At 36.1% G+C, this 22,522-nt stretch overlaps 1 protein-coding gene across 1 annotated transcript in view; it reads left to right on the top strand.

Annotated features, from left to right (window-relative positions):
- met (MET proto-oncogene, receptor tyrosine kinase) overlaps nucleotides 1-19,001 on the top strand; it is a 123,594-nt gene extending 104,593 nt beyond the window's left edge. Inside the window, exons 12-21 of the mRNA XM_061924633.2 lie at nucleotides 3,626-3,775; nucleotides 8,115-8,268; nucleotides 8,340-8,474; nucleotides 8,551-8,808; nucleotides 9,323-9,403; nucleotides 11,252-11,433; nucleotides 11,551-11,660; nucleotides 13,593-13,758; nucleotides 16,371-16,507; nucleotides 18,005-19,001. Of these exons, the coding sequence (XP_061780617.1) occupies nucleotides 3,626-3,775; nucleotides 8,115-8,268; nucleotides 8,340-8,474; nucleotides 8,551-8,808; nucleotides 9,323-9,403; nucleotides 11,252-11,433; nucleotides 11,551-11,660; nucleotides 13,593-13,758; nucleotides 16,371-16,507; nucleotides 18,005-18,248 (1,617 nt within the window). The 3' untranslated portion in view covers nucleotides 18,249-19,001. The remainder of the gene's footprint in view (nucleotides 1-3,625; nucleotides 3,776-8,114; nucleotides 8,269-8,339; nucleotides 8,475-8,550; nucleotides 8,809-9,322; nucleotides 9,404-11,251; nucleotides 11,434-11,550; nucleotides 11,661-13,592; nucleotides 13,759-16,370; nucleotides 16,508-18,004) is intronic.
- Nucleotides 19,002-22,522: the final 3,521 nt, after the last annotated feature.

The following is a 22,522-nucleotide window of genomic DNA, read 5'->3' as shown; positions in this document are numbered from 1 at the left end:
CACACACTTATAAACACAAAGACACACTTATCTTTACACACACACACTTATATACACAAACACACACTTATATATACACACACACTTATATACACAAACACACACTTGTATACACACACTTATATATACACACACACATATATACATACACTTATATATACACACACTTATATACACAAACACACACTTATATATACACACACTTATAAACACAAACACACACTTATCTATACACACACACACATTTGTACACACACACTTATATACACCAACACTTATATACACACACTTATATATACACACACACACCTATATATACACACACATTTGTACACACACACTTGTATACACACACACTTATACACACACACTTATATATACACACACCTATATATACACACACTTATATACATACAAACACACACTTATATATACACACCCTTATGAACACAAACACACACTTATCTATACACACATATACACACACACTTACAGTATATACACAAACACACACTTATATACACACACACACACTTATATACACAAACACCCAGCAATATGTTTGGAGGAGAAAAGGTGAGGCCTTTAATCCCAGGAACACCGGTTCTACTGTCAAGCATGGTGGTGGTAGTATTATGCTCTGGGCCTGTTTTGCTGCCAATGGAACTGCTGCTTTAAATGAGACAATAAAAAAGGAGGATTACCTCCAAATTCTTCAGGACAAGCTAAAATCATCAGCCTGGAGGTTGGGTCTTGGGCGCAGTTGGGTGTTCCAACAGGACAATGACCCAAAGTGCTAAAGGAATGGCTAAATCAGGCTAGAATGAAGGTTTTAGAATGGACCTTCCCAAAGTCCTGACTTAAACGTGTGGACAATGCTGAAGAAACAAGTCCATGTCAGAAAACCAACAAACTTAGCTGAACTGCACCAATTTTGTCAAGAGGAGTGGTCAAAATGATTGGAAACTCAAGACAGCCATGACATTATATTCTTTACAAGTGTATGTACACTTTTGACCACGACTATACAGTATATACACAATACACTCACACTTTTTTACACACACACACACACACACACACACACACACACACACATGTCCACAATCACACAGTGCGGGAAGGAAGCGAGCATGTTGTGTGTTTTGACTGGCAGACATCTTATTTCCAGACGTTGGCGCTAATGTGGCAGCTCCTCACATGTCGTCTCGCACCTCAGGGTTGCCACGGCGACAGATGGGGAAACACCACAACAACATGGCCGCCATTGCACACAAACTAACTTGATCATCGCACAAAAACATCACCCTCAACATCAGTTTGTGTGTGTGTGTGTGTGTGTGTGTGTGTGTGTGTGTGTGTGTGTGTGTGTGTGTGTGTGTGTGTGTGTGTGTGTGTGTGTGCGTGTGCGTGTGAGAACAGGTGCAAGCGTGTGGTGTGTGTCTAATGAGAAAATGCCGAGCTGTCACGCTGGGAATGTGATGATGATTTTTATTTATGATATTTTTATTCCGTCTTCTACGTGCACTTCAACAAGCGTGCACGTGAGTGTGCACGTGCGCGCGCGTGTGTGTGTGTGTGTGTGTGTGTGTGTGTGTGTGTGTGTGTGTGTGTGTGTGTGTGTGTGTGTGGAGGAGGTAAGAAGGACAACTCAAATGTGAGCAAGAAAGATACTCTGTGTATTACTGTAGTAATACACACTAATGCTTTACCATTAGTGTGTATTACTACCATTAGTGTATAATACTACCATTAGTGTGTATTACTACCATTAGTGTGTATTACTACCATTAGTGTGTATTACTACCATTAGTGTATTTTACTACCATTAGTGTATTTTACTACCTTTAGTGTATTTTACTACCTTTAGTGTGTATTACTACCATCAGTGTATATTACTACCATTAGTGTGTATTACTACCATTAGTGTATTTTACTACCATTAGTGTATTTTACTACCTTTAGTGTGTATTACTACCATTAGTGTATATTACTACCATCAGTGTATATTACTACCATTAGTGTGTATTACTACCATTAGTGTGTATTACTACCATTAGTGTGTATTACTACCATTAGTGTATTTTACTACCATTTGTGTATTTTACTACCTTTAGTGTGTATTACTACCATTAGTGTATATTACTACCATCAGTGTATATTACTACCATTAGTGTGTATTACTACCATTAGTGTATATTACTACCATTAATGTATATTACTACAATAAGTGTGTATTACTACCATTAGTGTATATTACTACCATTAATGTGTATACTACCATTAGTGTATATTACTACCATTAGTGTGTATTACTACCATTAGTGTGTATTACGACCATTAGTGTATATTACTACCATTAGTGTATATTACTACCATTAATGTATATTACTACCATAAGTGTGTATTACTACCATTAGTGTATATTACTACCATTAGTGTGTATACTACCATTAGTGTATATTACTACCATTGGTGTGTATTACTACCATTAGTGTATATTAGTACCATGTGTATTACTATAGTATTACACACTAACGGTATACCATTGATGTGTATTACTACCATTAGTGTGTATTACTACCATTAGTGTGTATTACTATGGTATTACACACTAACGATATACCATTGATGTGTATTACTACCTATAGTGTGTATTTCTACCATTAGTGTATATTACTACCATTAGTGTGTATTACTATAGTATTACACACTAACGGTATACCATTGATGTGTATTACTACCTATAGTGTGTATTACTACCATTAGTGTATATTAGTACCATTAGTGTATATTACTACCATTAGTGTGTATAATTACCATTAGTGTATATTACCACCATTAATGTATATTACTACTATAAGTGTGTATTACTACCATTAGTGTATATTACTACCATTAGTGTATATAACTACCATTAGTGTGTATTACTACCATTAGTGTATATTACTACCATTAGTGTATATTACTACCATTAGTGTATATAACTACCATTAGTGTATATTACTACCATTAGTGTATATTACTACCATTAGTGTGTATTACTACCATAAGTGTGTATTACTATCATTAGTGTATATTACTATCATTAGTGTTTATATTACTACCATTAGTGTTTATTACTACCATTAGTGTATATTGCTACCATTAGTGTGTAATACTACCATTAGTGTATATTACTACCATTAGTGTATATTACTACCATTAGTGTGTATTGCTACCAATAGTGTGTATTACTACAATTAGTGTGTATTACTATCTATAGTGTGTATTACTACCATTAGTGTATTTTACTACCATTAGTGTATTTTACTACCTTTAGTGTGTATTACTACCATTAGTGTGTATTACTACCATTAGTGTGTATTACTACCATTAGTGTATTTTACTACCATTTGTGTATTTTACTACCTTTAGTGTGTATTACTACCATTAGTGTATTTTACTACCATTAGTGTATATTACTACCATTAGTGTATTTTACTACCTTTAATGTGTATTACTACCATTAGTGTATTTTACTACCATTAGTGTATTTTACTACCTTTAGTGTGTATTACTACCATTAGTGTGTATTATTACCATAAGTGTGTATTACTACAGTATTCTTGTCTTGGGTGTGCAGGGCGACCGCATGGACCGAGAGGCCATGAAGTGTCAGGTGATGACCGTGTCCAATCACAGCTGTGAGACGCTCACCGTGCTGGGGAACACGCTGGAGTGCACCGTGCCCAACGAGCTGCAGGCTGCCAGCGCCAAGGGGCTGCAGGTGGAGGTGAGACACTCTCGCCGCCCACTTCATTAGGTACAAGGGGCTGCAGATGGAGGTGAGACACTCTCGCCGCCCACTTCATTAGGTACAAGGGGCTGCAGGTGGAGGTGAGACACTCTCGCCGCCCACTTCATTAGGTACAAGGGGCTGCAGATGGAGGTGAGACACTCTCGCCGCCCACTTCATTAGGTACAAGGGGCTGCAGGTGGAGGTGAGACACTCTCGCCGCCCACTTCATTAGGTACAAGGGGCTGCAGGTGGAGGTGAGACACTCTCGCCGCCCACTTCATTAGGTACAAGGGGCTGCAGATGGAGGTGAGACACTCTCGCCGCCCACTTCATTAGGTACAAGGGGCTGCAGGTGGAGGTGAGACACTCTCGCCGCCCACTTCATTAGGTACAAGGGGCTGCAGGTGGAGGTGAGACACTCTCGCCGCCCACTTCATTAGGTACAAGGGGCTGCAGGTGGAGGTGAGACACTCTCGCCGCCCACTTCATTAGGTACAAGGGGCTGCAGATGGAGGTGAGACACTCTCGCCGCCCACTTCATTAGGTACAAGGGGCTGCAGGTGGAGGTGAGACACTCTCGCCGCCCACTTCATTAGGTACAAGGGGCTGCAGGTGGAGGTGAGACACTCTCGCCGCCCACTTCATTAGGTACAAGGGGCTGCAGGTGGAGGTGAGACACTCTCGCCGCCCACTTCATTAGGTACAAGGGGCTGCAGGTGGAGGTGAGACACGCTCGCCGCCCACTTCATTAGGTACAAGGGGCTGCAGGTGGAGGTGAGACACTCTCGCCGCCCACTTCATTAGGTACAAGGAGCTGCAGGTGGAGGTGAGACCCTCTCGCCGCCCACTTCATTAGGTACAAGGGGCTGCAGGTGGAGGTGAGACCCTCCCGCCGCCCACTTCATTAGGTACAAGGAGCTGCAGGTGGAGGTGAGACCCTCTCGCCGCCCACTTCATTAGGTACAAGGGGCTGCAGGTGGAGGTGAGACCCTCTCGCCGCCCACTTCATTAGGTACAAGGGGCTGCAGGTGGAGGTGAGACACTCTCGCCGCCCACTTCATTAGGTACACCTGCAGGGTCTCACCTGCTCCAAACGTTGACATATGGTGACCCTCTCATGTCGCTCAAGAACCAAAATATTAGGAGCAGTCCTGTTGGATCCATGCAGGTGTACCTAATGAAGTGGCCTCTACTGACACATTTATTTCCTACTTAATATATTTATTTATATATTTCTTTGGAATGTATATATATATATATATATATATATATTTTTTTTTTTAACATTTATTTATTTATTTTTATTTGAAATGTGTATATATATTTAGCATTTATTTACATATGTATTCAACATGCATTTATACATTTAACATTTACTTATATATTTATTGAACATTTATTTATTTATATTTTTAACATTTATTTTTATATTTATTTAACATATATTTGTATTTATATTTGTTATTTAATAATATATTTCTTTAAAATCTATATATATATATATATATAATATTTATTAATATATTTCTTTAAAATATATGTATATATATATATATATTTAACATTTATTTATATATTTAAAAGGTGTATATATATTTAGCATTTATTTACATATTTATTTAACATGTATTCATATATTTAACATTCATTTATATATTAAACATGTATTTATATATTTATTTAACATTAATATATTTATTTAAAATGTATATATATATATATATACATATATATATATATTTTAACATCTATTAAAAATTTATTTAAAATGTATACATGTATATTTGTCTCGCATTTATTTACATATTTATTTAGGGTTACATGTATTCATATATTTATTTAACATCTATTTATATGTATATATATATATTTAACATGTATTTATATATTTAACTTGTATTTATATATTAATTCAACATTTTTATATATTTAACATGTATTTACATATTTATTCAAAATGTATACATATATATATATATATATATTTAACTTGTATTTATATAATTATTTAAAATGTGTATATACTATATATTTATATATATAACGTTTGTTTATATATTCGTTCAAAGATGTATTTATATATTTATTTAACGTTTATTTATATATTTACTTAACGTTTATTTATATATTTATTTAACATTTTATAGAAAAGAGGTAGCATTTACATGTTAGAGACTTTGATGTGCGTGCGTGCGTGCGTGCGTGCGTGCGTGCGTGCGTGCGTTTAACCAAACGTGCTTTTAACCAAATAGATGTTGTTGTCTTCACCAACATGTGCAGTAGAAGTTCCAAGAACACTACTGATTTTGAGGAAAGATGTCGTTTGTTACTGTCTGACTATATGAATGACTTCTTCTCTGCACTGTCTGCATTCTTTGGCCGTTCCACATGGATTATGGACAATTTCACAACCTCGTAAAAGTATTGGGGGCCGGGGGGGGCTTCTCTTCCCACCTGTCACCTGTCTCCTTTGTCACACCTGTCACCTTAGAGTGGGAAAGTACTTGAAGTACATTAAATGTGAAGTACCTGAACTACATTAAACATGAAGTACAATAAATACTTTAAGGACATGAACTATTTTTTATTAATTTTTAAATTTTTTAAAGGGGGCGCATTTCAATTTCTTACACACACTTGTTATTTCATATGTTGGCCAGAGGGGAAGCACTTTTAAAAGCGACACACAGTCAATTTGAAAAAATCCCTTCTTTTTGGAACCACCCTCATTTTGATAGATTTCACCACCAGGGGTGCAAATGAGACATTCTCTATTAGATGCAATGGTTTTCCTTATTGGGAGCATGATTTATGTCCTAACTTGTTCACACCTCCTCATATGGAAGGTACTTTTCCTTGTTGATGTCTCAAGAAGGGTAGGAATACAAGAACAAACAGACACAAACATTCCTGTATTTGTTAGCTTCTTGAGACCCTAGATATATAAAGCTTTGTATTTACAAAATTAATAATATATACATTATATGCAAATATAATTTTTTTTTTGGAATTTCACGAGAAAAAGGTCACAATTTCACAAGAAAAACTTAGAATTTTGACAGTATATAATAAAAGTCGTCATTTTACTCAACGCAAGTCAAAATTTTACAAGAGAAACTGAACATTTGTGCAATATTGTGATAAAAGTTGTAATTTTTACTCAATAACAGTCATAGTTTTACAAGAAAAGCTTAACATTTTGACGATTTTATGAAAAGAGTCGTAATTTTACTCGACAAAAGTCACAATTTTTATAAGAAAACTTTAACATCTTGGCAATGTTATAATAATAATCAGAATTTTACCAGGCAAAATTATGACAAAAGTCATAATATTACTCAAAAAATGTCGCTATTTTACAAAAATATTGCCAACATTGCGATAAAAGTCAGCATTTTATATGACAAATGTCATCATTTTGCATTAACAAGTAATAATTTTACATTAAAAAAGTCCTCATTTTACGAGAAAATATTGCAATATTACAGAAACAGAAAGAATATGAGAAATTGCTCCCAATTTTAGAAGAAAAAAGTCGACATTGTGAGAATAAGTTCATTTTTTTTATTTTTTTATTTTTGGTTTGTAATTGTTTTTTAATCTTCATTATTTACTTCAAGTTATTACAGTATGTCTCCATATACATGTATATATATATATATATATATATTTTTTTTTTAAATTAATTTTGGCCAAAGGGGGCGCATTTCAATTTCTTACACGCACTTGTTATTTCATATGTTGACCAGAGGGGGAGCACTTGAAAAATCCCTCCTTTTTGGGACCACCCTCATTTTAATAGATTTCACCACCAGGGGCAACACTAAATTGGCCCTAGTGTGTGAATGTGAGTGTGAATGTTGTCTGTCTATCTGTGTTGGCCCTGCGATGAGGTGACGACTTGTCCAGGGTGTACCCCGCCTTCCGTCCGATTGTAGCTGAGATAGGCTCCAGCGCCCCCCGCGACCCCAAAGGGAATAAGCAGTAGAAAATGGATGGATGGATGGAGGGTGTAAATGGGACATTCTCTATTAGATGCAATGGTTTTCTGTAAATGGTACCATGATTTATGTCCTAACTTGTTCACACCTCCTCATATGGAAGCTACTTTTCCTTGTTGATGTCTCAAGAAGGGTAGAAATACAAAAACACACACACACATAAACACACACTCACACATAAACACAAAAAGGATATTAGTGATGTAATCTTCTTTGAAATAAGCAAGATAGTGAAAAAGCCCGACAGGACCCCTAGCAAAGTTGGCTCCGCCCCCCTGAGTGTCGTTCTTAAAGGGCCAGTGCCGACGATGACGGCATGCGCTGTGTTTCAGTGGCGCCAGGCGGACTCCATCCGGCACCTGGGCAAGGTGACCCTGGCCCAGGAGCAGGACTACACGGGTCTGATCGCGGGCTGCGTGCCGGTCAGCCTGCTGCTGCTGCTCCTCGCCACGCTGCTCCTGTGGAGGCGGAGCAAGCGCATCGACGGTGAGTGCGGGGGACAAGGACAGGCGGACATGACCCGGCTTTTTGTCACACCTGCTGGCTGCCGTCCCTAGATCTGTCCCAGGTGTGGTATGACGGCCGGGCTGACATCCAGCACCTGGACCGGCTGGCCAACGCCAGGAGCGTCAGTCCCACCAACGAAATGGTGTCGCATGAGTCCCTGGACTACAGGACCACACTACTGGAGGGTAGGTGCACCCGACAAGCTCCGCCCACCCGAGCTCAAAAATGTTCACCTTTAACCTCTGGCCCCGCCTCCCGTAGATCAAAGCACAGGCCGACCTGAGACGTGCCGTGCGGTCCCTCCCATGTACAGCAGGGGCGCCAGAGAGCTGCTGTCGCCCCAGCCGGGCGTGTTGTCCCGCAGGGTGGCCATGGAGGTAGAGCTGGTGTCGCCCCTGCTGATGGCGCCGGTCCACATCGACCTGTCCGGTCTGCATCCCGACCTGCTGACTCAGGTCCAGCACGTGGTCATCGCCAGGGAGCGCCTGCTGCTGCACCTGCACCAGGTCATCGGGAGAGGTCAGCAGGGTCGCAGTCTTTGACAAAATATTCACACTTGTGGTAGAGCGGACATTTCCACTACGTTTCTACATCTTTTACTTTGACACTCACAACTTTCTTTGGCCCCAAGGTGCATTATTTACTTTCCTAAAAAGTATTAATACTTTAATACCAACAACACAGCACAACACTTAACTATAATGTTTAGTATTAATACTGTAATACCAATCATTTACTGAAGGGGGCGCTAATAAATACACTGGTGGATTTACCTTTAAACAAACATGACAACTAAAATCATAAAATGTTCAATATTATTTCAATGTACATCATCATGTCAATGTGGTACTTTAGATGTACATTATTATGTCAATATGGTACTTTAGATGTACATTATTATGTCAATGTGGTACTTTAGATGTACATTATTATGTCAATGTGGTACTTTAGATGTACATTATTGTGTCAATGTGGTACTTTAGATGTACATTGTGTATATGATGAATAGTAAATAGTGTATGTTTCCATGCAGGACATTTTGGATGTGTCTTCCATGGAAGTTTACTGGAGTCAGAAGGAAAACATCAACACTGTGCCATCAAGTCTCTCAACCGTAAGAATATCTACTTGTACTCCTACTTCTTAATTCTGCTTGTACTTGTTGTTTGTACTCGTCACTTGCACTTGTCACTTTCTCTTGTTACTTGTACGTTTGTACTTCTTATATGTACTTCTTACTTATACTTGGTATTTGTACTTGTTATTTGTACTTGTTGGTTGTACTCATCACTCGCACTTTTACTTCTTACTTGTACTTGTCCTTGTTATTTGTACTTGTTACTTGTACTTCTTATATTTACATTTTTACTTGTACTTGTTATTTGTACTTGTCAGTTGTACTTGTTACTTGTACTTCTACTTGTCATTTGTACTTGTTACTTGTCCTTGTTATTTGTACTTGTTACTTGTACTTCTTATATTTACATTTTTACTTGTACTTGTTATTTGTACTTGTCAGTTGTACTTGTTACTTGTACTTCTACTTGTCAGTTGTACTTGTTACATGTACTTCTACTTGTCATGTGTACTTGTTACTTGTCCTTGTTAGTTGTACTCATCACTCGCACTTGTACTTCTTACTTGTACTTGTCCTTGTTATTTGTACTTGTCAGTTGTATTTGTTACTTGTACTTGTACTTGTCATTTGTACTTTTTACTTGTACTTGTTAGTTGTACTCATCACTCGCACTTGTACTTCTTACTTGTACTTGTCCTTGTTATTTGTACTTGTTACTTGTACTTCTTATATGCACATTTTTACTTGTACTTGTTATTTGTACTTGTTACTTGCACTTTTACTTATTTGTACTCATCACTTGTACTTGTTACTTGTACTTGTTTTGGTCATTTGTACTTGTTACTTGGACTTGTTATTTGTTCTTGTACTTGTTACTTGTACTTGTTTTGGTTAATTGTACTTGTTACTTGTACTTGTTATTTGTTCTTGTACTTGTTACTTGTATTTGTTTTGGTTATTTGTACTTGTTATTTGTTCTTGTACTTGTTACTTGTACTTGTAGTTATTTGTTCTTGTACCCGTTCTTGTTACTTGTACTTCTCGTTATTTGTTCTTGTACTTGTTCTTGTTACTTGTACTTCTACATGTTATTTGTTCTTGTACTTGTTCTTGTTACTTGTACTTCTACTTATTTGTGCTTGTCACTTGTACTTGTCACTTACGTATATTGTTAGTTGTGCTCGTTTACTTGTACTCATACTTTTTATTTGTTCCTATACCTGTTATTTGTACTTCTTCTTGTTACTTGTACTTGTACTTGTACTTCTTCTTGTTACTTGTACTTGTACTTGTACTTCTTACTTGTACTTGTCCTTGTTATTTGTACTTCTAACTTGTAGTTGTTGTTGTTATTTGTACTACTTTTACTTGCCATTTGTACTTGCCACCTGTACTTGTACTTGTCCTTGTGATTTGTACTTGTCACTTGTATTTGTTACTTGTACTTGTTATTTGTTACTTGTACTCATACTTATTTGTTCTTGTACTTGTACTTTTACTTGCTATTTGTACTTGCCGCTTGTACTTGTTATTTGTACTCGTTACTTGTTATGTTGCGCTTGGTACTTGTTACTTGTCCTTGTTATTTGTACTTCTTATTTGTTCTTGTTCCTTGTACTTATACGTCTTACTTGTACTTGTTACGTGGTAACAGAGACACCAAGCTTGTTAGCGCTCCTGCATCTTCTCCTTCTTGCCTTTTGTTACGTCTCCATTGGATTCAGTCTGTCGCCGTGACAACGGGACACGGTTGCTAGGCAACAAAGAGGCTGTGAGGTGAAAGGTCGGACGCTAGCATGCAAGCTAGGAGGAGTGGGGCTGAGGATGATCATTGCTTCATCAGCAAAGTGCTGAATGACGTGATCTCTGTCTGGTCCCCTGAAGGCATCACGGACTTGGAGGAGGTCACCCAGTTCCTGAAGGAAGGCATCATCATGAAGGACTTCAGTCACCCCAACGTGTTGTCCCTGCTGGGCATCTGCCTGCCGCCCCAGGGCTCGCCTCTCATGGTGCTGCCCTACATGAAGCATGGAGACCTGCGCAACTTCATCCGGGACGAAAGCCACGTAAGATCCACCTCAGGACCTTCTCCTCAAACCTTCCCTTGAACCTTCTCCTCAAACCTTCTCCTCAAACTTTCTCCTCAAACCTTCTCTTAAACCTTCCTCGCCCTTCTCTTGCAGAACCCCACGGTCAAGGACCTGATGGGCTTCGGACTTCAGGTGGCCAGAGGGATGGAGTACTTGGCCAGCAAGAAGTTTGTTCACAGGGACCTGGCGGCCAGGAACTGCATGTAAGACCACCTTAGCCCCTGACAGGGATGGTCTGTTCCAGGGTCAAACTGTGACCGGGTCGCGCCTCTATTGCCTGTGCACACAAGGCTGCGACATCTTCTACTGTGTACACTAGTGTGTACTATTAGTATAGTGTGTACTATTAGTTTAGTGTGTATTATTAGTTTGTACAAAGTATACACTAGTGTATAAAATAGTCTGTACTATTAGTGTGTATGAAGTAAAAAAAATAGTGCGTACAAAGTATAAAATAGTGTGTACCATTAGTATGTATAAAGTATAAAATAGTGTGTACTATTAGTATGTATAAAGTATAAAATAGTGTGTACTATTAGAGTGTATAAAGTATAAAACAGTCTGTACTATTAGTGTGTCTAAAGTATAAAATAGTGTGTACTATTAGTGTGTATAAAGTATAAAATAGTGTGTATAAAGTATAAAATAGTGTGTAGTATTAATGTGTATAAAGTATAAAATAGTGTTTACTATCAAAGTGTATAAAGTATTAAAGAGTGTGTACTATTAGTGTGTATAACGTATATAATAGTGTGTACTATTATTGTGTATAAAGTATAAAATAGCGTGTAGTATTAATGTGTATAAAGTATAAAATAGTTTGTACTATTAGAGTGTATAAAGTATAAAACAGTGTATTATTAGTGTGTATAAAGTATATAACAGTGTGTACTATTAGTGTGTATGAAGTATAAAATAGTGTGTACTATTAGTGTGTATAAAGTATGAAATATTGTGTAGTATGAATGTGTATAAAGTATAAAATAGTGTGTACTATTAGAGTGTATAAAGTTTAAAATAGTGTGTACAAAGTATAAAATAGTATGTACTATTAGTATGTATAAAGTATCAAATAGTGTGTACTATTAATGTGTATAATGTTTAAAATAGTGTGTAGTATTAATGTGTATAAAGTATAAAATAGTGTGTACTATTAGAGTGTATAGAGTATAAAACAGTGTGTGCTATTAGTGTGTATAAAGTATAAAATAGTGTGTACAAAGTATAAAATAGTATGTACTATTAGTATGTATAAAGTATAAAATAGTGTGTACTATTAGTGTGTATAAAGTATATAACAGTGTTTACTATTAGTGTGTATAAAGTATATAACAGTGTGTACTATAAGTGTGTATAAAGTATAAAATAGTGTGTACTGTGTAGTATTAATGTGTATAAAGCATTAATAGTGTGTACTATTAGAGTGTATAAAGTATAAAACAGTGTGTACTATTAGTGTGTTTAAAGTATATAACAGTGTGTACTATTAGTGTGTATGAAGTATAACATAGTGTGTAGTATTAGTGTGTATAAAATAGTGTGTAGTGTTAATGTGTACAAAGTCACACTAGTGTGTACTGTTAGTGTGTATAGACTATACAAGAGTGTGTAGTATTAATGTGTATAAAGTATAAAATAATGTGTCTTATTAGTGTGTATAAAGTATTAATAGAATAGAAAGTACTTTATTGATCCCTGGGGGAAATTCAGCACCACAGTTCGCTCACAATAGACAAGAATAATAATAAATAATATAATATATATAATATATTATATATATAATATATAAATAATGTAAATATATTCTACATATACTCTACATTTAAGTGCAGTCAAGAAGGAACATATGCATTATACAGTCTGATGGCTGTCGCTATGAAATAAATAGTGTGTACTATTAGTGTGTCCAAGGTATAAAACAGTGTGTACTATTGTGTGTGATCTACTAAGACTGAGTATAATTGATAACTTGTGCTGATTTAAATGAAGTTTTTGTGTGTGCTATCTGCTGTCACCATGGAGACACTAATTTCCTGCACATACTATAGTGTATATATATATAATGTGTGTATATACAAACTACTTAGTGGAAGTGCACAGTCAGCATGTTTACGAGGGCTGTGATTGGCCGACAGGCTGGACGAGAGCTACACGGTGAAGGTGGCCGACTTCGGTCTGGCGCGAGACGTGTACGACAAAGAGTACTACAGCGTCCACAACAAGAGCGGCGTCAAGCTTCCTGTCAAGTGGATGGCGCTAGAGAGTCTGCAGACCCACAAGTTCACCAGCAAGTCTGACGTGGTGAGAACACCTGCTGGCATTACTCTCATCACTCTGATCATGTCTTTTAGCGCTCTGATCATGTACTTACTGTGTCTTTTAGTGGTCTGATCATGTACTAGTGTGTCTTTTAGTGGTCTGATCATGTACTAGTGTGTCTTTTAGTGGTCTGATCATGTACTTACTGTGTCTTTTAGTGGTCTGATCATGTACTAGTGTGTCTTTGTCCTCTTTTAGTGGTGTGATCATGTACTTAGTGTGTCTTGTAGTGGTGTGATCATGTACTAAGTGTGTCTTTTAGTGGTCTGATCATGTACTTAGTGTGTCTTTTAGTGGTCTGATCATGTACTTAGTGTGTCTTTTAGTGGTCTGATCATGTACTTCGTGTGTCTTTGTCCTCTTTTAGTGGTCTGATCATGTACTAAGTGTGTCTTTTAGTGGTCTGATCATGTACTTAGTGTGTCTTTTAGTGGTCTGATCATGTACTTAGTGTGTCATTTAGTGGTCTGATCATGTACTAGTGGGTCTTTTAGTGGTCTGATCATGTACTCAGTGTGTCTTTGTCCTCTTTTAGTGGTCTGATCATGTACTAGTGTGTCTTTTAGCTGTCTGATCATGTACTTAGTGTGTCTGTTAGTGGTCTGATCATGTACTTAGTGTGTCTTTTAGTGATCTGATCATGTACTTAGTGTGTCTTTTAGCGGTCTGATCATGTACTAGTGTGTCTTTTAGCGCTCTGATCATGTACTTAGTGTGTCTTTTAGCGGTCTGATCATGTACTTAGTGTGTCTTTTAGTGGTCTGATCATGTACTTAGTGTGTCTTTTAGCGGTCTGATCATGTACTAAGTGTGTCTTTTAGCGCTCTGATCATGTACTTAGTGTGTCTTTTAGCGGTCTGATCATGTACTAAGTGTGTCTTTTAGCGGTCTGATCATGTACTTAGTGTGTCTTTTAGTGGTCTGATCATGTACTTAGTGTGTCTTTTAGTGGTGTGATCATGTACTAGTGTGTCTTCTAGCGCTCTGATCATGTACTTAGTGTGTCTTTTAGCGGTCTGATCATGTACTTAGTGTGTCTTTTAGTGGTCTGATCATGTACTAGTGTGTCTTTTAGCGGTCTGACCATGTACTTAGTGTGTCTTTTAGTGGTCTGACCATGTACTTAGTGTGTCTTTTAGCGGTCTGATCATGTAATAGTGTGTCTTTTAGCGCTCTGATCATTTACTTAGTGTGTCTTTTAGTGGTCTGATCATGTACTTAGTGTGTCTTTTAGCGGTCTGATCATGTACTAGTGTGTCTTTTAGTGGTCTGATCATGTACTAGTGTCTTTTAGCTGTCTGATCGTGTACTTAGTGTGTCTTTTAGCGGTCTGATCATGTACTAAGTGTGTCTTTTAGCGGTCTGATCATGTACTAGTGTGTCTTTTAGCGGTCTGATCATGTACTTAGTGTGTCTTTTAGCGGTCTGATCATGTACTTAGTGTGTCTTTTAGTGGTCTGATCATGTACTTAGTGTGTCTTTTAGCGGTCTGATCATGTACTAGTGTGTCTTTTAGCGGTCTGATCATGTACTTAGTGTGTCTTTTAGTGGTCTGATCATGTACTAGTGTGTCTTTTAGCGGTCTGACCATGTACTTAGTGTGTCTTTTAGTGGTCTGACCATGTACTTAGTGTGTCTTTTAGCGGTCTGATCATGTAATAGTGTGTCTTTTAGCGCTCTGATCATTTACTTAGTGTGTCTTTTAGTGGTCTGATCATGTACTTAGTGTGTCTTTTAGCGGTCTGATCATGTACTAGTGTGTCTTTTAGTGGTCTGATCATGTACTAGTGTCTTTTAGCTGTCTGATCGTGTACTTAGTGTGTCTTTTAGCGGTTTGATCATGTACTAAGTGTGTCTTTTAGCGGTCTGATCATGTACTAGTGTGTCTTTTAGTGGTATGATCATGTACTTAGTGTGTCTTTTAGCGGTCTGATCATGTACTAGTGTGTCTTTTAGCGGTCTGATCATGTTGTGGCTTGTGCAGCCCTTTGAGACACTTGTGATTTAGGGCTATATAAATAAACATTGATTGATTGATTAATACTTAATGTGTCTTTTAGTGGTCTGATCATGTACTTAGTGTGTCTTTTAGTGGTCTGATCATGTACTAGTGTGTCTTTTAGTGGTCTGATCATGTACTAAGTGTGTCTTTGTCCTCTTAGTGGTCTGACCTTGTACTTAGTGTGTCTTTTAGTCGTCTGATCGTGTACTTAGTGTGTCTTTTAGCCGTCTGATCATGTACTTAGTGTGTCTTTAAGCATTCTGATTATGTACTGAGGGTGTCTTTTAGCCGTCTGATCATGTACTTAGTGTGTCTTTAAGCATTCTGATTATGTACTGAGGGTGTCTTTTAGCCGTCTGATCATGTACTTAGTGTGTCTTTTAGCAGTTTGATCATGTACTAAGCGTGTCTTTGTCCTTGTTTTGTGGTCTGATCGTGTACTAAGTGTGTCTTTGTCCTCTTTTAGTGGTGTGATGATGTACTAAGTGTGTGTTTAGTGGTGTGATGATGTACTAAGTGTGTGTTTAGTGGTGTGATGATGTACTAAGTGTGTGTTTAAGCGGTGTGATCATGTACTTGGTGTGTGTTTTAGTGGTCGTTTGGCGTGTTGCTGTGGGAGCTGATGACGCGTGGAGCGCCGCCCTACTCAGACGTGAACTCCTTCGACATCACAGTGTTCCTCCTGCAGGGCCGCAGGTTGCTCCAGCCAGAGTTCTGTCCTGATGCTCTGTGAGTTTCATCCAGCAGGATTGTTGTGTTTCCTCATCTTGTTGCTAGGCAACCCTTGCTGCAGGATGGCCCATCAATTAGAGACACTTCACTTTATCATTCTGCCCTGTCAGCACTTTTGCTTTTCTTTGGACGCACTCTATCATTCCTTCACTCCATCACTCCCTCACTCCATCACTCCCTCACTCCAGATCAACTCCTACTTTTACACTTTTTACACTTTTATATTTTTACATTTTTATACTTTTATACTTTTGCATTTTTATACTTTTATACTTTTTACACCTTATACTTTTACACTTTTACACTTTTTATACTTTTACACTTTTATACTTTTATACTTTTTACACTTTTATACTTTTTATACTTTTATACTTTTATACTTTTTACACTTTTATACTTTTTATACTTTTATACTTTTTACACTTATATACTTTTGCACTTTTAACTTTTTACACTTTTATGCTTTTATACTTTTATACTTTTTATACTTTTACACTTATATTTTTACACTTTTATACTTTTTATACTTTTACACTTTTAACTTTATACACTTTTATGCTTTTATACTTTTACACTTTTATACTTTTACACTTATATTTTTACACTTTTATACTTTTTATACTTTTACAATTTTATATTTTTACACTTTTATACTTTTTACACTTGTATGCTTTTATATTTTTACACTTTTATACTTTTTATACTTTTACACTTTTATACTTTTTACACTTTTACACTTTTTACACTTTACACTTTTATCCTTTTTATACTTCCATACTTTTTACACTTTTATACTTTTACTATTTTTACAATTTTACACTTGTTATACTTTTACACTTTTATACTTTTTACACTTTTATGCTTTTATACTTGGTATACTTTTATACTTTTTATACTTTTACACTTTTATACTTTTTATACTTTTACACTTTTTATACTTTTTACACTTTACACTTTTATCCTTTTTATACTTCTATACTTTTTACACTTTTATACTTTTTATACTTTAACACTTTTTACCCTTTTATACTTTTTATACTTTTACACTTTTATACTTTTTACACTTTTATGCTTTTATACTTTTACACTTTTACACTTTACACTTTTATCTTTTTTATACTTTTACACTTTTATACTTTTTACACTTTTATGCTTTTATACTTTTACACTTTTTACACATTTATAATTTTTACACTTTTACTGTTAAACACTTTCCTATGTTTACGCTTGTATACTGGGTTATTATAGGTGTTGTACTTTAGAGTAGTCAGTGTACTTTAGAGTAGTCAGTGTACATAAGTGCAGTACTTTAGAGTAGTCAGTGTACATAAGTGCAGTACTTTAGAGTAGTCAGTGTACGTAAGTGCAGTATTTTAGAGTAGTCAGTGTACGTAGGTGAAGAAAGAGGTCACATGGTCAGTGAATTGCAGCTCATGACGGAGACGTGAGCATGTGCGTGCGTGCGCCCCTCACCTTGTGGCTCCGCCCCCCCAGGTACGCGCTGATGGTGGACTGCTGGCACCCCAAGTCGGAGCACCGGCCGTCCTTCTCGGAGTTGGCGTCTCGCATCGCCGCCATCTTCTCGGGCTTCAGCGGCGAGCACTACGTGTTGCTCAACACCACCTACGTCAACATCGACAAGATCAGCCCCTACCCCCCCCTGCTCGCCACTGACCCCGCCCCCTCGTCCCCACAGCCCCTCCCCTGTCGCCAGGAGGAGCGAGACTCTTGCGCCTGATTGGGCGGGAACTACTGAGGGTCCAAACACTGGACGGTCCACATGTACATAGTCCAAACACTTCCTGTCTGAGCCGCCATGTTGCGTAACCACACCCTGAAGCCACGCCCACCACGATGTCGCCGCCCGCAGGCCGTTCATGGCGGTGCACGTGACCCTCCATGAACGACCCAGACTTTGGGTTAATGTGTTCTTTTCACCAGAAAAACACCACAATGCTCAAATGATTCTTCCATCTCTTCCACTTATCCGAGACGTGTCGCAGCAGCCCAAGCAGAGGAGGCAGACTTCCATTGACTCACAACTGCTCAACACAACTGCTTTGGACACACAATGTGAAATAATACACTGAAGTGTGTACTCGCCACGTGCACAAAGAAATGAACACAACTTTTACACACTTTGACACAACTTTAACACACTTTGACACAACTTTAACACTTTGACACAACTTTAACACACTTTGACACAACTGTAACACTTTGACACAACTTTAACACACTTTGACACAACTTTTACACACTTTGACACAACTTTAACACACTTTGACACAACTTTAACACTTTGACACAACTTTAACACACTTTGACACAACCTTTACACAACTTTAACAAACTTTCACACAACTTTAACACTTTGACACAACTTTAAAACAGTGACACAACTTTCACACAAATTTAACACACTTTGACACAACTTTGACATAACTTTTACCCACTTTGAAACAACTTTTACACACTTTGACACAACTTTGACATAACTTTTACCCACTTTGAAACAACTTTTACACACTTTGACACAACTTTTACACATTTTGACACAACTTTAACACACTTTGACACAACTTTGACAACATTTTAACACACTTTGACACAACTTTAACACTTTGACACAACTTTAACACACTTTGACACAACTTTGACAACATTTTAACACACTTTGACACAACTTTAACACTTTGACACAACTTTCACACACTTTGACACAACATTTAAACAACTTTAACACACTTTCACACAACTTTAAGACTTTGACACAACTTTAAAACAGTGACACAATTTTTACACAAATTTAACACACTTTCACACAACGTTGACACAATTTTTACCCACTTTGAAACAACTTTTACACACTTTGACACAACTTTTACACATTTTGACACAATTTTAACACACATTGACTCAACTTTTACACACTTTGACATAACTTTTACACACTTTGACACAACTTTAACACACTTTGACACAACTTTTACACACTTTGACACAACTTTAACACACTTTGACACAACTTTAACACACTTTGACACAACTTTAACACTTTGACACAACTTTAACACACTTTGACACAACTTTAACACACTTTGACAACATTATGACACACTTTGACACAACTTTAACACACTTTGACACAACTTTAACACTTTGACACAACTTTCACACACTTTGACACAACGTTTACACAACTTTAACACACTTTCACACAACTTTAAGACTTTGACACAACTTTAAAATAGTCACACAACTTTTACACAAATTTAACACACTTTGACACAACTTTGACAGAACTTTTACCCACTTTTAAACAACTTTTACACACTTTAACACACTTTGACACAACTTTAACACACTTTGACACAAGTTTGACACAATTTTAATACACTTTGACACAACTTTTACACAACTTTAACACACTTTGACACAAGTTTGACACAATTTTAATACACTTTGACACAACTTTAACACAACGTTGACACCATTTTAACACACTTTGACACAACTTTAACACCTTGACACAACTTTCACACACTTTAACACAACTTTTACACAACTTTAACAGACACTTTCACACAACTTTAAAACTTTGACTCAACTTTAAAACAGTGACACAACTTTTACACAAATTTAACACTTTGACACACTTTGACAGAACTGTTACCCACTTTGAAACAACTTTTACACACTTTGACACAACTTTAACACACTTTGACACAACTTGTACACGCTTTGACACGTTTACACACTTTGACACAACTTTAACACACGGACACAACTTTTACACACTTTGACACAACTTTAACACACTTTGACACAACTTTTACACACTTTGACACAACTTCAACACACAATGACAACTTTTACACACTTTGACACAACTTTAACACACTTTGACATAACTTTTACACACTTTGACACAACTTTTACACACTTTGACACACTCTGACACAACTTTAACACACTTTGACACAACTTTTGCACACTTTGACACAACTTAAACACACTTTGACACAACATTTGCACACTTTGACACAACTTTAACACACTTTGACACAACTTTTACACAATTTAACACAACTTTTACACACGTTGACACAACTTTAACGCACTTTGACACAACTTTAACATACTTTGACACAACTTTATCACACTTTGACACAACTTTTACACACATTGACACAACTTTAAGGCACTTTGACACAACTTTAACACACGTTGACACAACTTTAACACGCTTTGACACAACTTCAACACACTTTGACACAACTTTTACACACTTTGACTTCACACTATTTTGGTTCAAGTGCAGGTTGCTTCAAATAAAATGATGGCGATGATGTGGGAGGAGTCGACATTTCCACACTAATTTACATAAAATGATGGCGATGATGTGGGAGGAGTCGACATTTCCCCGCTAATTTGCATAGAACGTTTGAGCGGGAGTGGGCGGGGCCATGGACAGCCTGAATGTTTGCAAGGCGAAAAAAAAAAGTGTTTTATTTGTATTTTGGACAATAAAGCGATGTGTTGTAAATAAAAATGTTAGCGTTTGTTGAAGGTACATGTTCTTGTTTTATGCCTGCGTGCAAATAAAATGTTTAAAAGTTTTTTTCTGCAGGTGCTTTCATTCGTGGACACGCCCACTCCCAGCCTGAGAGGATCAACATGTGTCTTCTTATTTCATTCTTGTGCTTTTAAATCAACACTAATATATCACAAATATATATATATATATATATATATATATATATATATATATATATATATATATATATATATATATATATATATATATATATTTGCATTTGTGTAGAAATATTGGGCTCTTTTCCTAATCTTGGTTTGGAGCCTGATGTGGGTGTACCTAATCAAGTGACCAGCGAGGGTGTAGCAAATAAATAATCAAATAAAATACAAATTCCATCATGAATGAAATGAGATGACAAAAAAGATGGAGTTAGGTGTAGTCCTGGCAGACACACTCACATCCATAAATCACTTAAACACACACACACACACAGAGGGAGAGTTGGAGCAAGTGTGTGTTATGTTAGTGTTGTGGTCAGATAAAAGCCTCCAAAGAATGTCAGTAACTTAGTGACCTGCTGAGTCAGCATGTTGGAATGTACCTTCTGTTCATGGCTTTGGCATGAAGGCAAGATAAGGAGGAGGATGGCACTGGATGGTAACACACACACACACACACACACACACACACACACACGTACAGTAGAAGAAGTCAACATTTACATTAAGAAACAGAATAAATGTTTTGACATTTATAGACAAAAAAACTTACCCTAATAATAATCCATCCATCCATCCTATTAATAATAATGATAAAATAAATAATTGTAATAATAATAAAAGCGAAATAATAAAAATCATATTCATAATAATAATAATTATACAAATAATAATATTAATAATAAAATAACAATAATAAAATAATGATATTAATAATAATGATAACACACAATATTAATAATAATAATACATTTGCAATAATAAAAATAATGATATAAATAATAATAAAATAAACATTTTAAATAATAAAAATAATTACAATGATAATAATAATAAAATAATAATTTTAATAGTAATAAAAAAGCGAAATAATCCAAATACTAATAATTAATATTTAACAATATTATTAATAATGATGATAGAAACACAATATTAATAATAATATAAAAGCAATAGTAAAAACAATCATATTAATAATAATAAAATAATAACAATTTTAAATAATATGAATAATAAAAATAAAAATAATTATAATGATAATAATATTAAAATAACAATAATAAAATTAATCATTTTAATAGTAATAATAAAAAAGAGAAATAATACAAATAATAATATATAATAAAAAATAACAACTATACAAATAATAATATTAATAATACATTAAAAATAATAATATTAATAATAATTGATCATTTATCATTTATTAAAAATAATAATATTAATAATAATGATAAAACACAATATCAA

This window comes from Nerophis lumbriciformis, linkage group LG29 (genome assembly GCF_033978685.3).
Source record: "Nerophis lumbriciformis linkage group LG29, RoL_Nlum_v2.1, whole genome shotgun sequence".
NCBI classification, from domain to species: domain Eukaryota; kingdom Metazoa; phylum Chordata; class Actinopteri; order Syngnathiformes; family Syngnathidae; genus Nerophis; species Nerophis lumbriciformis.
The sequence above is the reverse complement of the archived record's forward strand: the minus strand, read 5'-3'. Positions and strand labels throughout refer to the sequence as shown.